This window comes from Mycteria americana, chromosome 11, assembly GCF_035582795.1.
Source record: "Mycteria americana isolate JAX WOST 10 ecotype Jacksonville Zoo and Gardens chromosome 11, USCA_MyAme_1.0, whole genome shotgun sequence".
In the NCBI taxonomy this organism is placed as follows: Eukaryota; Metazoa; Chordata; class Aves; order Ciconiiformes; family Ciconiidae; genus Mycteria; species Mycteria americana.
The window spans coordinates 7,955,224-7,978,481 of NC_134375.1; the positions used below are offsets into that span (position 1 = coordinate 7,955,224).

The 23,258-nt window shown below is 41.4% G+C and overlaps 3 protein-coding genes and 4 non-coding genes across 17 annotated transcripts in view; 2 read left to right on the forward strand and 5 right to left on the reverse strand.

Moving 5' to 3' along the window:
* The window catches only part of GLT8D1 (glycosyltransferase 8 domain containing 1), an 8,085-nt gene extending 2,007 nt beyond the window's left edge, over positions 1-6,078 (forward strand). For both annotated transcript variants that reach the window (XM_075514228.1, XM_075514230.1), the window contains exons 3-10: positions 72-170; positions 1,537-1,753; positions 2,425-2,542; positions 3,083-3,167; positions 3,402-3,514; positions 4,067-4,233; positions 4,418-4,530; positions 5,204-6,078. In XM_075514228.1, coding sequence (XP_075370343.1) covers positions 72-170; positions 1,537-1,753; positions 2,425-2,542; positions 3,083-3,167; positions 3,402-3,514; positions 4,067-4,233; positions 4,418-4,530; positions 5,204-5,394 — 1,103 coding nt within the window. In that variant the 3' untranslated portion in view covers positions 5,395-6,078. The remainder of the gene's footprint in view (positions 1-71; positions 171-1,536; positions 1,754-2,424; positions 2,543-3,082; positions 3,168-3,401; positions 3,515-4,066; positions 4,234-4,417; positions 4,531-5,203) is intronic.
* A 1,543-nt stretch (positions 6,079-7,621) lies between these two features.
* Positions 7,622-17,111, reverse strand: GNL3 (G protein nucleolar 3). The gene is made up of 15 exons (XM_075514227.1): positions 16,958-17,111; positions 16,543-16,601; positions 15,968-16,105; positions 15,189-15,302; positions 14,928-15,011; positions 14,294-14,429; positions 13,281-13,384; positions 12,162-12,297; positions 11,541-11,628; positions 10,967-11,150; positions 10,166-10,308; positions 9,304-9,440; positions 8,540-8,748; positions 8,150-8,231; positions 7,622-8,060 (listed from the first exon to the last, which is right to left on the reverse strand). The coding sequence occupies exons 1-15, from the start codon at positions 16,968-16,970 to the stop codon at positions 7,972-7,974; spliced, it is 1,716 nt and encodes a 571-aa protein (XP_075370342.1). The 5' UTR covers positions 16,971-17,111; the 3' UTR covers positions 7,622-7,971.
* Positions 10,595-10,670, reverse strand: LOC142415808 (small nucleolar RNA SNORD19). The gene has a single exon (XR_012777531.1). It is a non-coding gene; the product is annotated as a small nucleolar RNA SNORD19 (small nucleolar RNA).
* Positions 11,226-11,303, reverse strand: LOC142415810 (small nucleolar RNA SNORD69). The gene has a single exon (XR_012777533.1). It is a non-coding gene; the product is annotated as a small nucleolar RNA SNORD69 (small nucleolar RNA).
* LOC142415809 (small nucleolar RNA SNORD19) lies at positions 11,730-11,803 on the reverse strand. Its single transcript, XR_012777532.1, has one exon. It is a non-coding gene; the product is annotated as a small nucleolar RNA SNORD19 (small nucleolar RNA).
* On the reverse strand, positions 14,162-14,234 carry LOC142415807 (small nucleolar RNA SNORD19). Its single transcript, XR_012777530.1, has one exon. It is a non-coding gene; the product is annotated as a small nucleolar RNA SNORD19 (small nucleolar RNA).
* A 4-nt stretch (positions 17,112-17,115) lies between the features above and the next one.
* Positions 17,116-23,258, forward strand: part of PBRM1 (polybromo 1) — a 64,171-nt gene continuing 58,028 nt past the window's right edge. For 6 of the 10 annotated variants that reach the window (XM_075514210.1, XM_075514215.1, XM_075514217.1 and 3 more), the window contains exons 1-4: positions 20,068-20,121; positions 21,174-21,329; positions 22,072-22,169; positions 22,750-22,897. In XM_075514210.1, the coding sequence (XP_075370325.1) occupies positions 20,083-20,121; positions 21,174-21,329; positions 22,072-22,169; positions 22,750-22,897 (441 nt within the window). In that variant the 5' untranslated portion in view covers positions 20,068-20,082. Of the gene's footprint in view, positions 17,260-17,818; positions 17,942-20,067; positions 20,122-21,173; positions 21,330-22,071; positions 22,170-22,749; positions 22,898-23,258 lie in introns of those variants that run through there. The other 4 variants (XM_075514211.1, XM_075514214.1, XM_075514212.1 and 1 more) reach the window with 4 other exon arrangements.

The following is a 23,258-nucleotide window of genomic DNA, read 5'->3' on the forward strand; positions in this document are numbered from 1 at the left end:
TTTTGTACTTTTCTGAGTTTCCCAGTTGTTCTCTGGTTATATTGATAAACTTTTTTCTTTTAAATTTTCAGTGAACATTTCCATCCTTATAGTGGCTGTTGTCATATTTTTGCTAGTTCTTCATCATAACTTCCTAGGCCTCAGTGACTTCTTGAAACGGGAATTGTCAGGTATGTTGGGTTTTAATTTTTTTTTTTTTTTTAAGATTGGTGGGAAAGCACGTGATCTGGCCAGACAGAAACTACCACGTTGCTGAAATAATATGTATGATAATGATCGATCATTTGCATAACAAGATACAATTTTTGTACTCTCTTACGAGTAGATCTTTTACTGTTCTCATACCCAAGAAACTTCAGCTTGGTGGGCTTGTCTGTTCTTGCTGTCCTGTGAATTTTCTCGGTTGGGAAGCCAGGTGAGATAGCAGTAAGGGTTCCTTCTGGCTTTAAAAATCATTAAGATATGATTCAGTTTACTTAGCAAAGCCTTTTCATTTTTGGGAGTCTGCTTTTAAGAACTGCACATGGTCCCACAGAGCCTGTCCATGCCCCCATTAACTGCCAAGTCCCAGTTTGCTGCTCCTGGGAGCTGTTGCTCCTGGGTAGCAGTGGTACAGGTGCTTCCCAACAGCAGTTGGATAGGAGCCTGACAGGCCCTACCCAGGAATCAGCTGAAGTCAAAGCTGTTGAGTTCTGTCGTCAGAAAAAGGCAAGCAGAAGCCCAGCTTTGTGAAGAGCAGAATATTGCCCACAAACTGCCAAGTCCCTGTTTGCTATGTTCCTCAAATTACCTAAAATTATCTAATATGTAATAGTCTAGATCATCTGAAAGGTATCAGTGTTGTTATAAAAAGTTCAGGTAGTGGGCAATTTGCCAGCTTTTACAGGTGATGGGGTCTAGTAATAAATTTCAATGCTGATCTCCCGTTTTCCTGCCTGCACACTATGAGTATAAATTCTTGTGGTTTCAGCTTAGATAATGTAGTGTGATCTAGGATCCCTGGAATAAACATGGGCTGTACTTAATGCCTTGATCTTTGGTGGGACAAAATTTGCAACAGTGACTTTAATTTAGAATTTCTGTTTTCTTCATTGGTTCCTACATAAGAGGAAAGGAAGGTATAAGAAAAAGAGGGAAGGGTGATGTGGAGAAGACTAGAAGGTGGTTAGGGTAAATGGGAGGGGGAAGTCAGTGAGATTATAGACATGGCAGAGGGGACCAAAGGTAAGTGTGGCCTACTGTAGTTTAATCCTCATTTTAGTACCTTGTTGTGCTGTGTGTGAATATGTATGGTTAAATGTATGTAGTTTATTTGCAAGTGTGATGTTTTTCCTATTCATTAACATCTCGGATTTTGAAGAGCAGGTGCTATATTTTAAGTGTTTGATACTGGCATGCTGTAATCCACACCTCAGCTGAGACATCCAACAGGTTGCATAGCAGAAATAATTGAAGGTGTTGGGAGTTTTAGCGTGGTAATAATGTCTGTGTTTCATTTGCATAAAACAAGTATGTGATGCCATTTGTACTCCACAGATTCAAATCCATTAGGACTTCAGCCTATAGATTTCATACCTGCAGTTCCCCAGAGGCTGGCAGATGAACGGAATGATAAGGAGATTTCTGTGGTCATTGCAGCATCAGATGAGAGGCTTGGGGGTGCAATTGCAGCCATGAACAGTATTTATCGTCACACCAGATCCAACGTGGTTTTCCATATTGTTACTTTGAATGATACTGTGGATCACTTGAGGTAATGATCTTTTAATTGGATTTCCACAACACTGTAAAACTTAAGTATCTTTGAGAAGAGGAAGAGCTGACTTTCCCTGGAACTGCACTCCTCTAAATTGTGTGCAGTCCCATCTGCTGCTGCTTATTGCAGCTTTTTGACACAGCTGCTGTTGGGGAGTCCTACAGGCATTCCTTCTAGTAATGTTTCAGGGATGGTAAAGAGCCCTCTTTTCCAGTGGAGTTATATCCAGCTAGTGGGGTTGGAGTTTGTTGGTGGAGGGGTTATAAAAGTTACTTCCTACTTTTCTTCTAAGCAATTCAGATGCTGGCAATGAAGTTTGTCCGTTTTTCTAGATTGTTCTTTGATCCTTTTATTCTTAACCACATCTGTGCACACAGATATTTTTTGTGAAGGACCTGTGATAACAGGACCACATATTTCTAATAAAATAAGAAGCAACCTCACACCTTTCATGTGTCACAGCTGTGCAGTATGCTGATAGTGGGCATGCCCCTGCAGTCATACAGGACACCACCGATATCAGCCATGGATTACATTCTATATGTATGTTTGTTGGATAGGGAAGCGAGTGGCCAGATCAAAATCTGTGTCACCGTCAATTGGATCTCTTGCTTTTTCATTCGATTTTGTCTCATTTAGGAAAATCTGTGCCTTTCTCTTCTTTGCAGGTTGTGGCTAAGTAACACTGCTCTGAAAAATTTGAGATACCAAATTGTGGATTTTGACCCTCGTGTCTTAGAAGGGAAAGTACAAGTGGATCCTCAAAACGCAGACACCTTAAAACCAGTGAGGATGATATTGGTTACTTTTTTGCAATTATTAGTTCGTAACAATATATTTTGATATTGGCTTTTGAACACAACTAGAGATCGAAACCAAATCTGTTAGCATAGAAACAATCTTTTATAATCAAATTCCTAAATTTCAGTAAGAATAAATTTCCAGATAGTGGGAGATGGATTTGGATATCTGCATATGCATGCCTAGTATAATTTTTTCTGCTAGCAGTGAAACACAGCAGCTTGCATGTCAAGCATGCCAATACCTCAGAGATACTACAGATACATGTGGAGAAATAAGAAATTCTAATATAGACCAGTTTTAAAGTTAGTTTATTGATGTACAAATTCATAGGAAATCAGCAATTGATGGAACATGTTTATTTTAAATAACTTCTAGGATATTGCTGCCTATTTTACTTCCTTGATAGAAGTTGTCTTGGACATTAGTGGCATAGATAAGTGCCAGGATTATCAATCAATTTTACATTTATTTGGACAATTTTTCATTTAATTATTCGCTTCTCTTGCTTTCTTGTTTTCACAGTTAACCTTTGCAAGATTCTACTTGCCCAATTTGGTACCTCATGCAGAGAAAGCCATCTATGTGGATGATGATATAATAGTGCAAGGTATGGGACCTTTTCTTAGCCTTTTGCCACTGGCCTTATGTGGAGGTCAGTGTGCCATCTCTTACAGTAACCAAAAACTTCTACTTCAAGGAAAGATGTAAAAACTTTATAAATATGAATGAGTTGCATTAAACCGAGTGGTTTTATCTGCTGTAGCAATGGACTGAACAAAAAGTCACTCAGTGCTTAATCAGGATTTCTTTTAATTTTTCTGTGCTTGCTTCCATTTTTCAGATGATATTCTTGAACTTTACAACACTCCACTGAAACCTGGACATGCAGCTGCATTTTCAGATGATTGTGACTCGACCACTAATAAAGTTGCTGTCCGTGGAGCAGGCAATCAGGTTAGTTTTATTCTGATTCAGTGGTAACAATACTATAGACCCCAGGCTTTGGAAACAGACACTCGGTTTTAATGTTCTTGCAGGTTGACTTCCAAATGCAATGAACCTAAAGGTGCGACTGTCCCTACCCAAATCATTTTACTCTGATGTTTGCGTTACAAATGACACCTGCAGTTCCTGTTTAGGCACAGTAAAAGCACTTTGAACTTTTGCTGTGCTTTACAATGAGAGCAGTTCCCAGTGTGGAACCACAGGAGGTCTTAGAACATCAGAGATATAAAAAGGACTTTTTCTGGGAGTGGTATGATATGAATAATATGGTATTTTTAAGACCATGCAGCATTCCTTAAAATATGTAGTTTATATAATCATATTTTTAAAATGTTAGACCTCTTAAGCTTTCTTTCTCTGGTGTTAAAGGAAGGGGTATTGGCTTTAACAACTTCAAGTTATGCTTGTCTGTTGGGAGTTGTGCAAAATTTTTCTTTAGATAGTAATTTGACCGTATTTTAAGCTAATTTCTATTCTCTTTTTTTTTTTTTTTCCCCCCAGTATAATTACATTGGGTTTCTAGATTACAAAAAAGAAACCATCCGAAAGCTTGCTATGAAAGCCAACACCTGCTCTTTCAATCCAGGAGTTTTTGTTGCCAATTTGACAGAATGGAAATTACAGAACGTCACTAAGCAATTGGAGAAGTGGATGGCACTTAATGTAGCGTAAGTACCCCCAAGCTGGGGGTGACAGCGGGTCAGGGATTGGGTTATGGTGATGGCATTTAACTGCTAAATGAAGGGCTGCGTATGAACCTGTGGATTCCTGTCATGCAGCTGCAAGTGAAAATCAACCGATGTAGGGCCACACAAGCATCCTTTCCCAACTTCTTTTCGTCTTCTCTTCCAGAGAGGAACTTTACAGTAGGAGTCTGGCTGGCAGCATCACGACACCTCCACTGCTAATTGTATTTTACAAGCAACATTCCAGTATTGATCCCATGTGGAATGTCCGGCATCTTGGTATGTATGAAACATCTGTGACACTGCTTCCCCAGTGTGTTTTTCCAGGTCTGTAGCTGGACACCTAGTTGATGACGCAGCAAATGGATCTTTTCTTCCCCTATTTTATACCTTGTTCTTTAAGAAACACTGCTTTGCAGTACCATCTTGGGGCTTGTAGGCCTGATCCTTCATGTTCTTTTTTGAACTGCTAGGGGGATAGTTCTTGAATTGACTTACTCTCAAATTACTTCTCATTTTACTTTTCTTTTTCCACGTATATATTGTATCTGAAGTGATCCTAGGTGTTTCCTCCAAGATTGTTGAGATGAACAGACATTTGTATCTGTTCTGCTACTGGTGAAACGCCAACGCTGGAAGAGCTTTCTTAGGTTTTGTTTCTGATGAACAATACATAGGCTGCTGAATACATCCGGGTATTAAGGGGGTTTTAAAGAACTTGGAAGTTAAAGGCAGTCCATTAATATTGATACTGAGCCAGATCAAAGTGGCATTCAGTTGCACCTCATTATGTTTTTCACTTTGCCTTGATTTCTGCCTCCCATACGACCTCCTTTCTCCATAAATGACAAGACTTCCTTTGTTAAAATCCTTTGTTTTGAAGTTAAAATATTGCATGTTGGTGTTTCTGCTGCCTTTATTTCAGGCACTAATATTTCTTTTTCAATAAAAGGGTCTAGTGCTGGAAAAAGGTACTCTCCTCAGTTTGTGAAAGCTGCCAAGCTGCTCCATTGGAACGGACATTTCAAACCATGGGGAAGAACAGCTTCATACGCTGAAGTCTGGGAGAAGTGGTATGTCCCTGACCCTACAGGCAAGTTCAGCCTGATCCGCAGACATTCAGAAGCCTATGAAGCGAAGTAGAGTCAATTTTAATAACTGATGGCATTTTCTCAGGAAACTTCTGGAGCCAAGCAGAACTTTTTTTTTAGCCAACTTGTATTACAGAGCAGTCCTTGCCTGCTGGAGCACAAGGTGATGCGCTTATTCAGGTGCAGTTCTGAAAGGCACAGGTCCAAAGGAGACTCACTTCACTTGTGTGACAGATGCTACTCCAGCAGCACTATAGAAAGCAAGGGAGGATCTCTATAAACTAGCACTTTCATTAGTTCATTTCTGTCTGTTGTGCATTCTGCTCTTTACTAGAAGTCTTCTAGAGGAGGATCATTTTGTCAGCTACAGAAAGAAACAGTTTCTAAGAACAACATACAACTTCAGCTGGTGCTTGCACCATGCAAATCTTGCACAGCAATGTACTGTAATTAAGAGCTGCTTGGGTTTTTTTCTGTTTTTTTGTTTTGTTTTCTTATCCTGTGAAGTAGGTTCATCAACAACCCTTTCTTGCATGAAATCTCTTCCCCACCATTTCTGTGTAAGTCTTTCTTGCAGAATTCTGCAAAATTGAATCTTGTTTTTTTGAAAGATGAATTTTTCAAGTATTATTTCACTATGCAAAGTGGTTTTAACTGCCAGTGAACACTAAAACATTTTTTGTAAAGTGGTGGAGAAAACTTTGTTCAAAAATAAAAGCTAATTTTAACATGTTGACTCAAACCTCAGGTAAATAACAATATGATTCTAGTCTTGATCTGATATATGAAGTGTTCCTTTGTACTTAAATACAGTAGCAAGTGATTGAAACTGAAGTCAGTTGATCTCATCTTTGCAAAAGCAATCTTGTTCTAAAATTATGCAAAATGTTTATTTTGGGGATCAGGTTGTACGAATTGCAGATTAATTTTGTTATTAAGTTCCTCGTAGTTCTCTCAAGTGAGCATGGCTCTGCTATAGAGGTTTTTCCCACCATGCCTTTCCCCTGTCTGGCCCTTTAAACTCATCGAGATTCCTGTGCCCTTTTGCAGCTGGCTGCCCACCGCCTTTTCTATAGGTAAGTTGTTTTTTTTTTTTATAGTTGTAGTGTTACGTTTGAGTAGTGGTTATTGTTAGCTGATATATTCCAACAGCTATAGTGCTAACTATTCCATTTAATACAGGTTTGAAGTCAAGTTGTCATTTTTATTCAATAATACTACTTATGAACAGTCCTCAGTATAAGATGTTTGGACAGGCTCCGTGTTGCATGATCTAAGATACAGGGCAGCAGAGAGCTAACGGGCTCTTTCATGTGTATGAATATGGTTTTAGTACTGCTTTATAATTTAAAAGGATTTTCCAACTGCTTGACCTTACTGCAGTCACAGCCTTTAGTTCTGTTTCTGTCATGGATGCTGATCTGTGGTTTGTTATCTATCATTTCTTTTCCTGGGTTTTGATGAACAAGAACCATTCTTGTCCTTAAGTGGTTAGGAGTAATGAAATAAGTTCAGTTATCAAACTTCAAAAGATTGTACTAGATCAGCTGACACACAAACTTAATTCTGATGACCAGGCTGTGTTTTAGCAGGTTTCAATAAACTGCATGTGTCTGTGTCTGCACTGGATACTTTTTTAAGCTGCCTAGGAGGACTGTGCCTCAACATACATTTATGGAAAATACAACTATCAAAGAAAACAGAAATCAGACCTTTAAGAGGAGGAAAACAGGCACATAAGAGGAAGATGCCTGGTGTCAGGTGTTTATTCTAAACGCTTAATTTATTTAGCAGCTGCAGGGCATCTTGGTTCTCTTGTGACCCCAGTTCTGCTCTAGGCCGAGTGCAGCAGGCAACGTTTTGCTTTACAGTTACCAGTTGTTGCCATGTATAATAGGTGTCATCAGGAAATATGTCTTTTGTTCAAGAGCACCATAAGAACAAGAAGCTTGTTCCCCAGTGAAGACAGATTACTAATATCATAATCTCAGTTACCTTTCCCAGTGAAACTTCTGAACATATAAAGCAGTGTTTAGATAAAATACCTTATGTCTAGCTGACACATAAGTAGCATTTTATAGCAAACCTTTACATATGAAAGTTTCTAGAAGTCTTGCATAAGTATACTGAAAACTTACTGACTTAAGTCATGCTCTAGGGCTACAGTCTCTGTAATCCTCTAGGAAAAACAATTAAATTTTAGGAAGGGAGGATGAAAACTTACCTTGAAATTTAATTGCTTGAACATGACTAGAATTAAACATTTACCATTGTTTTTCAAAGAAAAAGACAAAGGGTTTATCCTTTTGAAACATCTTTTTATAAGGCAAAGTGAACAGACTAGCTCAGTCTATTAGGAATTTTTTAAAATAGGCTTTTTTTTAAATACAGGAAATAAAGTTTAGGACTTAAAAGCTGAATACAGTCAATTTCCTGGACTTGTATAAAATCTGGATCAATCAAGGGAGATACAGTATTATATACATTATTTGACACAGTAATAACTGTGAATCTTTGCAGCAGCTCTGGTATGCAGCATTCCTCCAACTTCTGCTGCAACACAAGTCATTATGACTGTTCTGAAAGCCAGTAATAAGAGTCTCCAAACTGTGTCTTCACACATAGTTCATTACACATAGTCTGTATTAAAATCATAGGCGTCATCTTCATCTGCTGTCTTATCCAAGCTGAATGACAGCGAATTGGAATGTTCACTTTCTGAGAAAAGAAAATAATGTGTTAGTGAAACCAATGCAAGTGCTACAGTACTAGAGACTATGCTTCAAGCCAGGGTTTTTAATACAGACCTGCTATCTGCTTTTCTGAATTTGTAGGACTTGTTTGTTGTTTTCCAAGCTTTGCTTTCCTGGTGACCTGAACTTTGCTTTCCTACAAGTCAGAGAGGTCAGACATATGTGTTTATTCAGACATCACTAATGAAGTCTTCCATGCAAATGAAACCTAAGAGAGACTAATGATAGTGTGGATGTCCCCTTGTACAGTTGGTCAGGAACACACTGCCTTAGAACAATGTTGTTGCTGTAATTAAGCAAAAAGCCCAACCCATATCTCCAGAAGAAAGACTTTTTTGATTACTTCTGGTGGCTTCGCATTCTCAGTTTACAGCAAGATACTGACTGGGTACTTGGTGTCATGATCTAAACAGGTAGAAGCAGCCTAATGAAACCCTGATTTACCTCTTTGACATCCTTTTCTTCTTCTACATCGTCTTGATCATCATCACTTTCTGTGAAATCCTCCTCTTCTTCTTCCTCCCCTTCCTTACTTGTTTCCAAGTTTTCCCACTCTGATGCTACCTCTATCACTCTATGTTCTTCTATTGTCCCATTTGCCATACCAGCTGACTGGAAAATGATGCTACTTGCCGGACTGGGGTATTTTAAAGCTGAGAAAAACATAGGAAGTGTCTGTTAAATCACTGTTAGACAGTACCAGATATAATGCCTACCCCCTGAGAGGACAGCCATTTTAGGTCAGGGCTAGAAAAAGACAGTCGTGCTCCCTCCCTTCCACAAGACTGCACCCCCACATAAGCAGGTAGAACAAAGGACAATTCTGTGAGAATAGCTTTCCCTGAGGCATCTACAGATCACTCCTAGGAGCTGAAAGACTTGGATTTGAGCATAGATTGTACTGAGTAAAATGTATTTTGTTGGCCTAATTAGCCAGTGTTGGTGCTCTTCAACATTCTTTTCCCCTATTTCCTATTTAGGAGTGTTAGATCAGACAAGCAGAAACTAAGAACTAGCAGGGGTAGTTTTTGTTAAGACAGCACACAGATGCACTGTTCTGTTGCATCAGAATCCATTTCTTTCTTAAAAGGTTCATATTCACTGCATATTGGCAAAGCTAAACCCCAGGAGGCTTCCATTCAAAATCTCCCATTAAAACTACTATTACTACTCTTAATGGTAGCACTGCATTACAGTAACAGTCCTACCTTGAACAGTGTTGTTGTTTTCTTCTTCTAGGGTCTTTAAATTAAAGCACTCCTGCATTTCAGCTATTTTGTCTTCTGTAAGATAGGGTGGTGGTCTCTGAGATCCTGGAGGTTGTGAGTGGTAGCTTATTTTAGCTCTGGAAAAATAAAATATCAGCATTAAAAAACAACCAAAGATAACAGTTAAATCACTGTATTTAAAAATAAAACCCAGAGCACAAACCTGTCAAACTCTTCAACCTAACTACTCCTTTATTACAGTCTGTTTAACAGCAGTTAAATAGCTATTTAAATTTGACTCTGAAGTTGTCAATAACAGTATTAAGTGGATAGCCCACTCCTGAGAGGAAAAAGAAATGGCATACTTTGTCACCACAAATCATCTGTCTGTAAAATCATGAGCTGTAAAAGCAGCTGAACCACTTGAGTAAGGGAAATAATCACACTCAGTTACTGAGTTATATTTATTCCCACCCTCAGAATATAGGAACCACTATAAATTGCCACAGAAAATTTGCCATATCCTTTCCTGTCTGTAGAAGAGGACTACGTGGACTCAGTATTTGAGAGGAAGGCAAATTCCCGTAACAGAAGTCAGCAAACTGGCTATGGAGTAACATGCAACATGCTTTGACTCTATGTCTCCTTCACTACTTTAGAATATTATCTATGGATGGCGTTCTCTAAATCTGTTAGCCAATCCAGCTCTCTTTACTGAATTAAAATGTGAGAAAGAAGGTGGGGCGGGGGGGGGAGCAGCCTCTCTTTTCTAAGTACTTCTCAGGACTCAGAGCTTCTGCTGTGCTGGATTAACAATGTGAAAAAAGTGAGCAACATAAAGCAAAATTCATAGCATACATACCCTGTCCAGTCACAAAGTAGTAATTTAGCTATATTCTCTATGTCAGGAACACCTCCCTTTTTCAGCATACCCCTTTTCTGAGCAAGTAAAGTTAAAAACTCCTCAGTGTTCCTGAAATCTGGGATACTATAGTGCATCATTACCTAGTGCAAAAGAAAATGGTGCATTCAGAAAGAGATACCCACATTTCTCTTAGTTTTAGGAATGAAAAAGCAAATCAAATTGGGTTACAGTGAGGACAAACAAGTATGTGAAGAACCTTTTTTCTCCTGCATGTGGGAGTAAACATTACAAAGCAAAATGCTTATTTCATCAACAAATTCATCTGTCATTCACCCATACTAGTGGGTGTATAGAGACAGCACACTGGTTTGTGAAAAAAGTTATCACAGAACTGAGTGGGAATTAGGCTTCAGTTAATCTACTTGAAACTAGAGTGAAATCAGAGTTGGATCTGAAGTCTTCACTGTAATAATAGGAAGCAGTCAGAGTATCTTCATTTTTCACTCTGTGATGCTGTGAGATCTTAAAAGCAGGGGTTTTTAAAAATCAGAAGAGTTATTGGGAAAACAGACTCTGGCTGACAGGATCCTGGCATGCTGTTTCTGCCTTCCATTTAAAAGGATGAAGGATCACACTTAGCGTTGGATACAATAGCCAAAGTTTGCCACTGTATGGTTAGGGGAAAGCAGTGCAAAACCTACCAGAAGTAGTTGAAGTGAAACGAACTTTGGTTATTGGCCTAAGAAACCTACAGAGAAGTCAAATGCAGTGAGAGATGTGGAAAAAGATAGAGCTCACCTGCTGTTTACTGCAGTGATTTAGAATGGCATCTACTCCTTCAAGCACATCTGCTGAGCCTGATTCTTCAGTGTCTATGATACTTCTCAAGGCTAGAGCCAGGGCATTGTTGGAAGGATCTGCAATTATACTTGGACTATCCAACATCTTTGTCTGTTTATCAATGTGCACGATTTGCATGGACCTATTCAGAGAGAAATGCACTGTGAGTAGATAAAGATAAATCAACTAGCAAAGTGCTGGTAATGGTGAGGGATGCAAGACAAAGCTCAGTGTTGGACTGAATACACTTCATACAGAGTCAGTTTCAGTGCTTTCTCCTCATATGCTTTGCGTAGGACAGAAATCTAAGTGTACAAAAAGAGCAAGTTTATACACTGTATTCCCTCGTGACAGCTTGCATCACACAGATCAGTATCTTTCATCCTGGCAAACTGAAATGTGCATTTAAAACTGCACACAGGGGCATAGTTTGCCCTTAATGGATGGAAATTGTACACAAACAACAAACTCAAGGTAATCAGAACACAGCAACAAACAGGGCAATGAACAGCTTTTATCAGACTTGGCTTACTTGGTAACACCTCTTGCTACGCCAACATTGCAAGCACGAACTCCTTTAAGACTGTTGATTATGCTGCTCTTTCCCACATTAGGGAAACCTGAAGAAAACCACATAAATCCTTGTAAGTTAAATAAGAAAATTCAGCCTATGTAACACTGATCAAAACTGCTTCTTCCAGGTGTCTTTGGTAAAGTACATCTTCAGTGTGAGATCAGAGTTGGATCTGAAGTCTTCACTACAGAAGTAAGACAAAGTCTGTATCCTCATTTCTCACACTGATAATAAAAGGGGCATGAAAGACATCACTGAATGTAACACCACAAATCTAATCAGAGAGGAGGAAGGCAGTGCAAGCTGCATGGTATGTAACCTGCTTCTCTTAGCTGGTGAATCAGGTAAGGCCTCACACAATGTGTCTTCCACAGATCACATACACTACATGCACGTAGTACAACATAAATCGCTGTCAACTGAAGTTCTGCAATAGCAAGGCTTAGATGAAAGTAAGAACAATGACTAGAAAGCCCCAAAGAAAGTCATGCGTTAAGTTGTTTTACCCAATTTGCAATACAGGATACTAAAGCTTTATGGGAGGAGAAGGAAACTCCTCCTGTCTCTCAAAATGCTTACCTACTACCCCAACCTGAATGGCTTTGTTTTGAGTCTTGCCGTGCTCTTGAAGAAGTTTCAGAAGGCATTTGCTTCCAAAACATTCAGTGGTTCTTGACAAATCAACACGAGCACGTCTTTTTGTGAACTGTTCCTGCTACAGGATTCAAAGGCAAAAAAAAAAACCAAAAAACCACCATGGTCAGGAGCTATTTAGGAAGATAAATACATATGCTTAGATTTATTTATCTACTGTAATGTTTCCAACTCTTATCCTCTACTAGACGATGTTACTGTGTTCTTCTAAACAGAAGGAGTTAGTTTAATAAGAAATTGGCTAATCAGTTAAGTGACAGTAAAAAAGGTAGCCATCAACAGTAAGAGAAAAAAGAATGTGAACTGACTTCTAGGGCTTGTGATTTCAATTCAGGCTGTGTTGCAGATTGTTGTCGACCATAAAATAACCATGTATGTTCAGATGGTAGAATCCTTAAATCTGCAAATTCACTCAAGAGGTTTCAATTTTTTGAAGGATTTCAAAACCTGCTCTCCGCATTGCAGTTCCTGTACCATTTTGCAGGAGGGTATTTCACTATGCTGTTATCAGGGTTAAGACGTGTGAAGCATTATGTATTAATACATATACGGCTCAAACTAGCATCTTCAAAGAGTTGAGACTAGGACACAGGGAGCTAAACCCTGTATACTCTTCATGAAAGAAGTCAGGTGCTACCTTTATTGATGGCCACAGTCAGGATGAATGCAGTAGTACCGATTGCACCACCTACAAAACAATTCAGATGTAACTGGTGCAACCATCCTAAGTAGAAGATGAAAAATTCCTCATCTTCCTCCCCTCACTGTCCTTCTTACAGTAAAAAAAAAAAAAAAAGACTTGGTTTTACTCTAGTCCAGCATCCTGGGCACAAATAACAATACATATTTCAACAGCAAGGATTCCCCCACAGTACCACAAAGCTTAGTCAAAGTGCAACGGCATATCCATCAGTCACACCAGTATAATCAAACAAGGGGAAAAGGAATTTTAAAGAATATGAGTTCCTGTTTCTCAACATGTTTCAACATGTGTGATTGCAAACACATAGGACTTAGCCATGAGAAAGCCTGCAGTGCTCTTACCATAGTCCTGTCCTTCATCAGTGTTGCCGATTTAAAAGCAACCGTTGGAAGCTCCTTCTTCAAGTAATTCAGCCATTTCTCTAAGTTCTCCTTTGGCACTAAATCTGCAAAAACGAGCACAGTCCTTTCACTCATGTGAACCTTAAATATCACTGTGTGGAGAAAATCTAATGTGGAATCATGAACCAGACTGTATTTTGTCTATTTAGTATGTTTCTTTATGACAAATAATGTTTGGCTGAAAACTCTAGTACTGGGTATGATCCCCAAAGGCACCCAGTGTTGCAAGTTTTAGTCTTTATTTTCTGCCTCAAGCAGAACATACCACAATTACATTTTTGGCCCCTGTATCAGTTTTTAATGCTGGGGTCTTGCTAGGAGTCTTTGTATGGTACAGGGAGTGATGTTCTGTGAAGGATTATCCCATCATCCCTGCAGAGGCTACTCTAATATAAAGCTCCCTTTGCTCTTGCTGTCGCTCTTGGCATTTCCTTTTCTTTTTTTTTGCTGCTGCTAACCCAGTAATCTCCAGCCTTTTTAGCTGGTTTCACCTGCTTTTGTGTGGATTCTTTCATACAGCAATAGAAGAGAGAAAATACTTCCCAAAGGCAAATTTAAAATACAACTATTGCATTGATTTGCTGATCTTTAACTCAACCATTGCCTCAGTGGGGACCAGCATCGTGATCTCTGCCTACTCACCTACATTCACAAAAATGTTGAAAATTTTAAGATCTTTAACTTCTGTCAAATTTAGCTGAAACCGGCCAATGCCCTCAGAATTTATTGCAAAAGAAAGGGGCTAATGTGCATTTACCTGTCTGTGGTGTTTTCTTAGCAAACTAGACTAAAAGGTGGAGGAAATGTGAACCCTTCAGTAGGGCAGTGAGCTCAGAGTTGGATCTTACGTCTTCAATGGAATCTCAGATTCCTTTAAAATCTTCTTCATAGCTCACCTACCACAGAACCACACAGTGACAAAGTAACGCTTCAAGAAAACCTGTGCTTCTTACCAATTTTGTTCAGGACCAACAGCAGCTTTTTGTCTCCTCCAGAGCAAGTTACAGCTTGCTCCAGTTGCGGGCACCGGCAGCCCATTGGATCTCTTGCGTCTAAAACCTCTAGAACCACATCTGAGGCCTCAATCACCTAGGTTAGGAAAAAAGAGAGAAGACTCTCAAATCAGACATCACAGACCATTTGACAGATGACAACTCTGGAATAGCTGTGGCTTACAACAGTTACTGTTGCATTTCACAGGATGATTTCACAGTTCTTGTTTGAGCTCCCTTCTTCTGAACTACAAACCAGAAAGATGAAGCAATTTTCATCTTTTTCCTCCAAAGGCAAGAAATCCTTAGACAGTACTACCTCATTACTACAAGAGCTCTCTGATCACTCAGTATGTACTGACATGGGCCCAAGAAGTCTAATGCCTCAAAGTACTGGATGTCTCAGTAGCTCACACCAGACAAGACTGAAACCCTCACAGTTTCTCTCGTAAAATCCCTTACTTCAGTGTTGAAGTTCATCACAAGCAACCTTTATACTCTGTAGCAGCTGCACAGTAATGCAAAAAAGGAAAATAACAAGCGGTCTCATTGCTGACTCTCATCAAACTATATAAAAATAGTTGAAACATCTCACCTTCTTGAGCTCCCTGCAAAATGATTTCTTTGAATTTTTATCCAGCGGTTTGTTAGTCTTTGCTTTAGATTTGCCAGAGGATTCCTGAATGCAAGTAAAAATGAAAGGGAATGATTTAATTGAGAATTAGCGTATTATACTTGCGTGCATATACAGCACGAAAATGTAACATATAACACACTGCTTAAGAAGATGTAGTTTCAGGATGACTTTTATTGCTTCTATAAGCTTCAAAGAATGAAAATCATACCAGACGCCTACCTTTCCCTCTGCTTTTTCCTTGATTTTGGCTGCATTCTTTTTAGCTTCAAGCTTCCTCTTCTTTTCATGTTCTTTCTGTCTGTTGAGCTTCTGCTTTTGTTTTAGTTCTTCAAGCTGATTGCAAACAAAAACCCAAGCCAGATAAAACACTTTTGAAGGTGGTAAGAAGCCTGTTCTTTCTCCCCATTTACTTATTTCTGACCAAAGTTCCTGAAACAGCTTATTTAGAAGCCATGGCTGTCCAAGTAACACTGGGAACTTTTTTTGCATCCTACCCTGAAAAGAATACTGTTGCCTTCAATTGCCTCAAAACCAGAGGCAATATATACATTAGCTACACCCCAAAATAAGAGCCATGCAGCAACAACATTACAACTGATAAGGGTGCTGCTCTCATGTCACATTACTCCACACTGCGGACAGCAGATCCTTATTTTCTGTATAATCACATAATGCCAAGACTCAACTTTTAGCATTCTGATGGGACATCTGTGTATCTTAGCATCACGGACAATTCTGATTACATTAAAAGTGACATTTCCAGCATGTTTATACACACAGTGATGAAATTAAGATTAAAAATAAAAGAGTATATTGTATACACACTATATAGTGCTGGAAATAAATATATTATTTTTCCAAAGTACCTGTCTACTAGGACCATTTACATGATTGCACCCTCTCGGTGTGCACATGTACACACACACATACACACAAAGCTTTCTTGAAGCTAGGAACGGTCTCAGTTCTTGTCCTGTTTACCACAAATTGTATTTTACCCTCTGCTTTCTTTGCTCCGCTTCCCGTAGAAGCTCTTCCTTAAATGGTGCAGCACTGGGAACACCGGGATCTTTCTTGGGCTTTTTGCGTCCACGTTTTTTGGCCTCCTTCCTGACTTTTCGGTGGTGTTCTCTGATCTGAAGACAGGAGCAAGAATATTTTCTCAGTCTAAGGCAAAAAAAAAGGGATGTATCCCTCCTGTTTACAGATACAGAGTAAAAAATGGTATGTTTCTGCCTTTAGATCAAAGTGTTTCAATTGCATAATGTCTCATTGTAAAGCTACACTCGAACATACCAGCCCAAAATAATGCAAAATGTAATGATGTAGAAAACCTATGCTCCTTTCTACATCATCCTTTGGCCAATGGTAACTGGAAAGCAAATTCCTCTCTACAGCCCAGACTCCTTAACATTCAAGATAACATCCTTATTGTGTACATGTATACGTACAACGTGCTTCTGTAGTAATATATAAAAACTGTTTTTAGCGTTAAACTAGTTAGCATGGAGCTTTACTTAGAAACAGTCCCCCCGCCCGCTCCGTGGGACAAGGGCAGCCCGCCGGGACTCACCTTCTTCTGGATCTTGTAGCGCTTGTGGCAGGTCAGCCTCTTGCTGGCTTTCTTCAGCTCTGCAAGGCACCGCGCCCGTCAGCGCCGGCTCCTCGCGCCCCCGCCTCCCGGGGACAGCCCCCCCGCTCACGGCCGCCCGGGAAGCGGCCGAGCTCCTATCGCCGCCCGCCGCCGCCGTTCCCTCGAGCCCGGCTGCCCGATTCCCCCACCCTGGGCTGCCGCCGTTCGCTCGGCCACGGGCGGCCGCTCCCCCCCCCCACCCCCCGCCGCCGCCATTCCACGGGTCCCGGGCCGCCGCCCGCCCCCCCCCGCCATTCCCTCGCCGCAGAGCGCTCGCCGGCGATATTGCCCGAGGGCCGCCCCCGCCCGCGGCCACCAGTGTCCCCGCTCCCGCCGCCCCGGCCCCGCCGCTCACTGGGCCGCTTCATGGCGCCGCCGGGCCGCGCTCGGCCGCGGCCCCACGTGGAAGGCCGCGCTCCTTCCTCCTCCCGCCGGCGGGCGCTGCCGTAAAGCGAAGCGGCCCTTCCTCGCCGGAGGTGTCGCGCGGGCTCGGCGCGTTTGGCGGCCGGGCGGGCTTTGCGGCAGCGGCGGGCTCGGCGGTACGGAGCGGCGGCGGTACCGACGGCGGCAGCAGCAGCAGCAGCAGCGGTGGCGGGGCGGGCGGCGGAGGAGGGCGAGTGCGGCCGCGGCTGTCGGAGGCGGAGCGCAGCCGGCTGGGTGAGCGGCGCGGCGCCGGGGACGCGCAGGCGGGGCGGCGGCCCGGAGCCAGGAGGCCGCTGCCTCCCTTTGTGTGGCCGCCGCGGGGAGGCAGCGCCGCCCGGCCGCGCAGCAGCTCCGCCACGGCGGGCCCCGCGCCGGGCCCGGGGGCGCCGAGCCCCTCCGCCTCCTCCTGTCACCTCCCCCGTCCCCGCCTCCCGCGGCGGCCCTGGCCCTGGGCGCGGGCCGCCCTGCCGCGGCCCCCTCGGTGTCGCTGTCCCTCACCGGCGTCCCGACCCCGCTGGCCCCGGTGTCTCCCTCAGCCCTCCCCGCGGTGTCCTCCCCGCTGTGCCGTCCCCGCCCGCCGCCCCCAGCGCCCCGTCCCGTCACCGGGCCGAGCTCGCAGCGGTGACAGCGGCCTCGCGGCGGGCGGGTGGCCGAGGGCCGGCGGCGGCGGCGCGGCCGCTGCCGGAGCCTCCGGAGCGAGGCCCGGGGGACGGGAGCGTGTCCTGCCCGGTGTGGGTGGCAGCGCGGGTCGGGGAGGGGACATCGTCCTGTCAGGCCGCGAGGGCACAGGCTGGTCCGGGGCCCGAACTGGTGTTCTTCTTTGTCGCCTTCTCCGGCCGACAGTAACACCTCATAAACCGGGCAGGCTGCGAGCCGGGTGCAGGCAGGGGCCCGCCTGCGGGACGGTTTGGGTAAAGTACGTGTTTTGCCTGCTTGTCCCAGTGCTGATGAAACGATCGATATGCTGTGCCTCTCACTTCTTCACCAACTTTGTCCTTTTATAGTGTCTGGTTGCTGCCGTCCCACTTTTCCTATGTTGTAGCTGGTTTCAGTGTGATCGGTAATCGCGGGAAATTCTGGCTGTGTTTCCCTCCCTTGTTCCGTTTGCTAAATTTACCATGATTTATTGAGTATTTCTGTTGAAACGTGGGAGATCCTGATAACGATAAAATACTTTCTGTGGTATCTATCGGCTTTTAGCTTTTTTCTACTTGGAGGCAGAAAATGAAATGTGTGCTAGATACCTCCTTGGCTTGTTTTAAGCATGTTATCTCAAATGCACGTAAAAACTGCTCATTTAATGAGGTGTTAGACTGGCTAATGCTTGTGGTGATCAGTAGTACAGCTTTCAGGAGAGGCAATCTTCCACCCGTTGTGTATATATTCGTATACATGTATATTGGTAATGGCCAAAACATTTCTTATAGAGATGTCTATGGTTATGTGACGTTTTTATGGGCAATGTGAGCAATTATTAAGAAGATGCCCAAGCTCCTGTTGCACAGGAGTTGGCTTGTTTGTAGCGGTGGAGATTCTTGGTGTGACCATTCACAGTCTTGTGAGCTAGCAGCTACATTGCAGAAGAAAGTCTAGGAGACATGTTCTTAAGTAAAACAGAATACATTTCTGTGCGCAGTAGGATTATCTGTGTTTATGAGCATGGAGATCTAGAGAAAAGTTTGCATTTTGGAGCCTGAAATTTGTAGGAGTTTTACGTAAGCAGTTCTCTCACTGAGTATTCATGATGTTGTTCAGACTGTGATACGTGTTTTGCACCTTCCTCAGTTATTAGAGGAGAAAAATGTTTTTGGAGGCTGTGTGCAGAATGGCCGGGTGTCTTGATCATACAAGTGTACACCAGCGTCTATGTATGGCTGAGAATCTGCAGTGCACGTGCCTCAGATAACGGACGTGGAGAAGCCTATGTGCAGTTTGCAGGCAGGTGCTGGTTGGAGGCTCCCCGAATCTTTATTTCAGGATGGGATTGGACTGAGTGGACTTTTGGGTTCCTGGGTGAACCAGAATTATTGATTCCAGTAGTCCCTCCCGCCTTTCTTTCACAACCAAGAACTTGTGTTTTCTAGCAGCCTCCCCATCAGCACGCACCTGGTGTTAGCCATTTGAGACTGTAGCGCTCAGATAAAAGTTGCAGGCCGTGCCAAAAGCAACAGGCTGGTTGTCCGTTCCTGAGATGAATTGCCTGCTAATAAAGCACAAAGATTCTCTGTATATGCGTGTTATGAAAATGTCCAGAATACCGAACAGGAAGACAATCTCTCTGGGGTTTTATTGAAGACAGTAGTTGTATGAACTAAATCGAAGCAATCGTTTTGCCATAAAATGGTTCTGTACATTTCGCATGTAATTTCTGGAAAAAAGCAGACTTGGAGACTGCTTAGAAATTGAAACAGGTATATCTGTAGTGAACCTGTTGGCTGGATCCTTGATGTTGCTTACTTATGAGGATAGAAATCCGCTCTGAAGACTGATGGAAGTGCATCATCACTAGAGAGTCTGTTAAATGTTTCTTGACCTTAAAAATTATTTTCTTATTGTTACAAGCACTGTACTACTTTGCATTCTGTAAGCTTTACTGCTTTCTGGTTTCTACTCTCAGGTCAGATATCACTTATGTTTACTCCCTGCTCTGCTTGATGAATCATTCTCTTGCAAGTGGCTGTGAAATCTGTAACATGCATTCAGGAACATTAGAGAAATGTGTTTTTACTGTAAAAATGACAGAAGTGTCTAGCGTTCTGTGTACAAAATTACTTTGTAGAGTTTCTGCTAGGCTAAAAAAAGTTACCTTCTGTTTCTTTCTTTTTTCTGTCACTCTAATTATTCAATTTATTATTTGATTTTATTCTTTAATTATCTATCTATATTATATTTATTATTAATATTTAGTAATCTGTCTATCTATAGCTACTCTCCATTTTCTTCTCTCTGTCTTTCCTTTTTCTTGTCTTCCAGTTTTGACTGTACTAACACCATTGCTGATTTGCTATTCTTAGAGTGTTACCTTCTCCCAGTATCTCTACTTGGCTGTCAGACACTATGAGGAGACTGGCTTTTCGAGGTGCTGGTTGTACTCTGGTAAATCTGGTAAATTATTGATTGTATGTGCACCATTCTCTCCATTTCTCTGCCTTAGGCTTTTGCTTTTCTTTATCCTAACTGTTAATTATTCCTGCCTTATTCATCTCATTTGTGTGCTTGAAATTAATTCTGTCTCTAACATAAATGCTCTAATGCGGTTATGTTGTGCTGCCGTACCTTGTAAATCAACTGAGTGCTTCCTAGAAGAGATTCCTTGATTTGGTTGGAAAATGGGTATAGACTGGGATAGATGGATCTATTCTGTCTTCAGCCTTTGAGACAGCTACAAATAAATATATTTTATGATGCTGTCACTGGAAGTTGGGAAAGAGCCAACAACTTGTTCCATAAATCACCATAGTTGTTGGATGGTGGTTATTCATTTGTCACTGTTTCTGCTGATAAATGGAAAACTATGGCCAAAAAAGGAGGTGGCTTTTTCTACTTCTTGATGATTGAGCCATTCCTTCCACACATAAAGTGGGAGTAGTAGGTCACATGATGGCCCGGACCTTTTTTTGGCTTGAATCTAAGACAAGGTATTCAGTAGCCATTTGAATTTTAGTTTGTAATTTGTTTTGTTCATGTTTTTTTGTCGTTTGGGTTTTTTTTTTTGTTTTGTTTTGTTTTTTTTTTAATTTGGCATGGAATTATGTGCTTTTACATCAGAACTGAGTACTTGTCTTTGTACAGCTCTTTCCTTTAAAACAGTGGTTCTTGCTTAGTTATCATGCATGGGATGAGATCAAAATGTAGATAGTTTAAGAATGTATCCTAGTAAGAGCTGCTAAATTCATCCTCATCACTGTGAGCCCTAGGCTTTCTGACATTGCTGTCTTCAGTGACTATAAAACTGTAGGACCATTTTGATTTCCCTTCACTCCTGCCAATTTTCAAAAAGCTGGTGTTTAGATCTATGGCTTAACTGAACTGTAGTATATAACAAACATATGTGACTCATCCTAAAGCATTGCTAGCTTCATAGTTAGCTCTCACCAGAGAGTTTGGATGCAATGCCATGAGTTTAAGAACATCTCTCTTCATTATAGAAGAAGTTGGATTCCATGGGTTCCAAGAGGCGAAGAGCTACCTCGCCTTCCAGCAGTGTCAGCGGAGGAGACTTTGATGACGGCCACCACTCCACGAATATACCAGGCCCAAGCAGAAAGAGGAGGAGACTTTCTAATCTCCCAACTGTAGATCCTGTTAGTACCTTCTCATTATACACAACTTTTTTCTTGGGGATACTGTATCCCTGTCTGGGAAATGCTGGGTTGTAAAATGGGTGGTCATATGTAGTACATATACACTGGCCTTGAATCTGTTGCTGCCTTGGCTAAGCTTTGTTTAGGATCTCGTTCAGCTTTGGCTTGTTCTTGTCTCTCCAGTTTCATCTTTTTCTTTCCCATTTTCCTTTTGCTGCTTTTCTTTTTTTGTTGATGATTTTAGCAGATGGAAGGATGTTGGAGAAGGAGCTGAAATCATAACGTGCAGAAGTTGAGAGCTGTGTCTGAATAGCAAATGCAGAGAGAGATAAGTGGGGAACAGCACAGGCAGTGATTGCTGAAGTGTACAATGTCTCTGTTATGCCTTTGAGTTAACAGTCTAATTTTAATTAATTGCAGGGCAGAAGAACCCCTGTCGTTGTTTTAGATGTCTATAACTCAGAGAGAATCGTACTGAATTAATTTACATTTTGGGTGTTTTACTTAGAATTAGCATTGAAAGAAAGCTGCCTGTGTTCAAAAAAATAAATTAAAATTCTGCAGTACCTGGCATATTTGTCAGGTATGGTTCTAATGTACGAGATCCACCAATTTCTTCACACTTCTTCTTTACAGCACACTGTGGATTGACAGCTTGTCTTTCCCATTGTAAGCAGGCTTTGATTTGTTACCTCCTGAAAATTGTCTCCTTTTTCATTACTTTATTGTTCTTGCATTTTAGATTGCTGTATGCCATGAACTTTACAACACCATCAGAGATTACAAAGATGAACAGGGCAGGCTCCTTTGTGAGCTTTTCATTAGGGCACCGAAGCGAAGGTAAGATCCCGGTTCTGGTTAAGCCTTGAACCTGAGATTTAATTAGGGAATAAGTGGATATTGGGGAATACTTCAGCATTAATAGCTGTGAAAATTTTAAGCTAAATTTATCATAGTTTCACACCAGTGTTTGATCCGAGTATTTGATGTAATTATTCAATGTGACATGCTAACATTGGTGCCCTTTTTCAGTCAAAAAAGGATACACTGAATTAATTTAAAATGTTTCTTGTGACACCTGCCTAAAACATCTATGTCTTTGACTTATAAAATATTCCACTTAAGTGGTGGAATATAATACTAAGGGCATATCTTGGGAAGATTAATAGGTGTGACCCTTGAAAATGCAGTAGATAAAGTAGGAGACTGAATTTTATCTTAAACTCAGAAAATTGAGGATGATAACAGAACATGTAATAAAGTAAGCCTACAAATAGACCACTGTCCAGATCTTTTAGCTGTAACAAAAATGTATTGGAACTTTCTTTGTTTTATTTGGTCATAGACACATACAAACTTTAGTGCTGTGGTTTTGGTTTTACTGCTTGGAATATAATGTCTGTTTTTGTCATTGCAACAGAAATCAGCCAGATTATTATGAAGTGGTTTCTCAGCCAATTGATTTAATGAAAATCCAACAAAAGCTGAAGATGGAGGAATATGATGATGTCAATGTGCTGACTGCTGATTTTCAGCTTCTCTTTAACAACGCGAAGGCTTACTATAAGGTGAGGAAAATACATATAAAGGCTCAAATTCATTGTAAAAGTGGTAGAGATATGTTCAAGTTCTTCCTTGGTTTGGCCAAAAACTTTTCAGTTTAGCTTTTATTATTGGTAAGAGAACAGCACACATTGCAGTTATCTGCATATATTTCCGTAAGGTTGACCGTATCTTTGTAAGATGTCCTACTATAGCCATATTTCTGTGGAAAACTATAAAATAATGTGGGGAGGGTCTTCATGTAGTTTTCCAAAAGAAACAGAAAGCAAAAATAGACATGTAAACTGACAAAAATATTCTTCTATCAAAGCCTTCCCATTTTACAACACACTCTGTGTGACATTTTGAAATAGAAAAAGATTTTTT

Excerpts from the sequence above, each read along its gene's own strand:
- GNL3 (XM_075514227.1), bottom strand. Across the intron at positions 16,106-16,542 it reads GCTACAAGATCCAGAAGAAG|ATCAGAGAACACCACCGAAA; the intron begins GTGAGTCCCGGC and ends TCCTGTCTTCAG. Across the intron at positions 8,061-8,149 it reads TTCAGAAAAGCAGATAGCAG|AAAGTGAACATTCCAATTCG; the intron begins GTCTGTATTAAA and ends TTCTTTTCTCAG.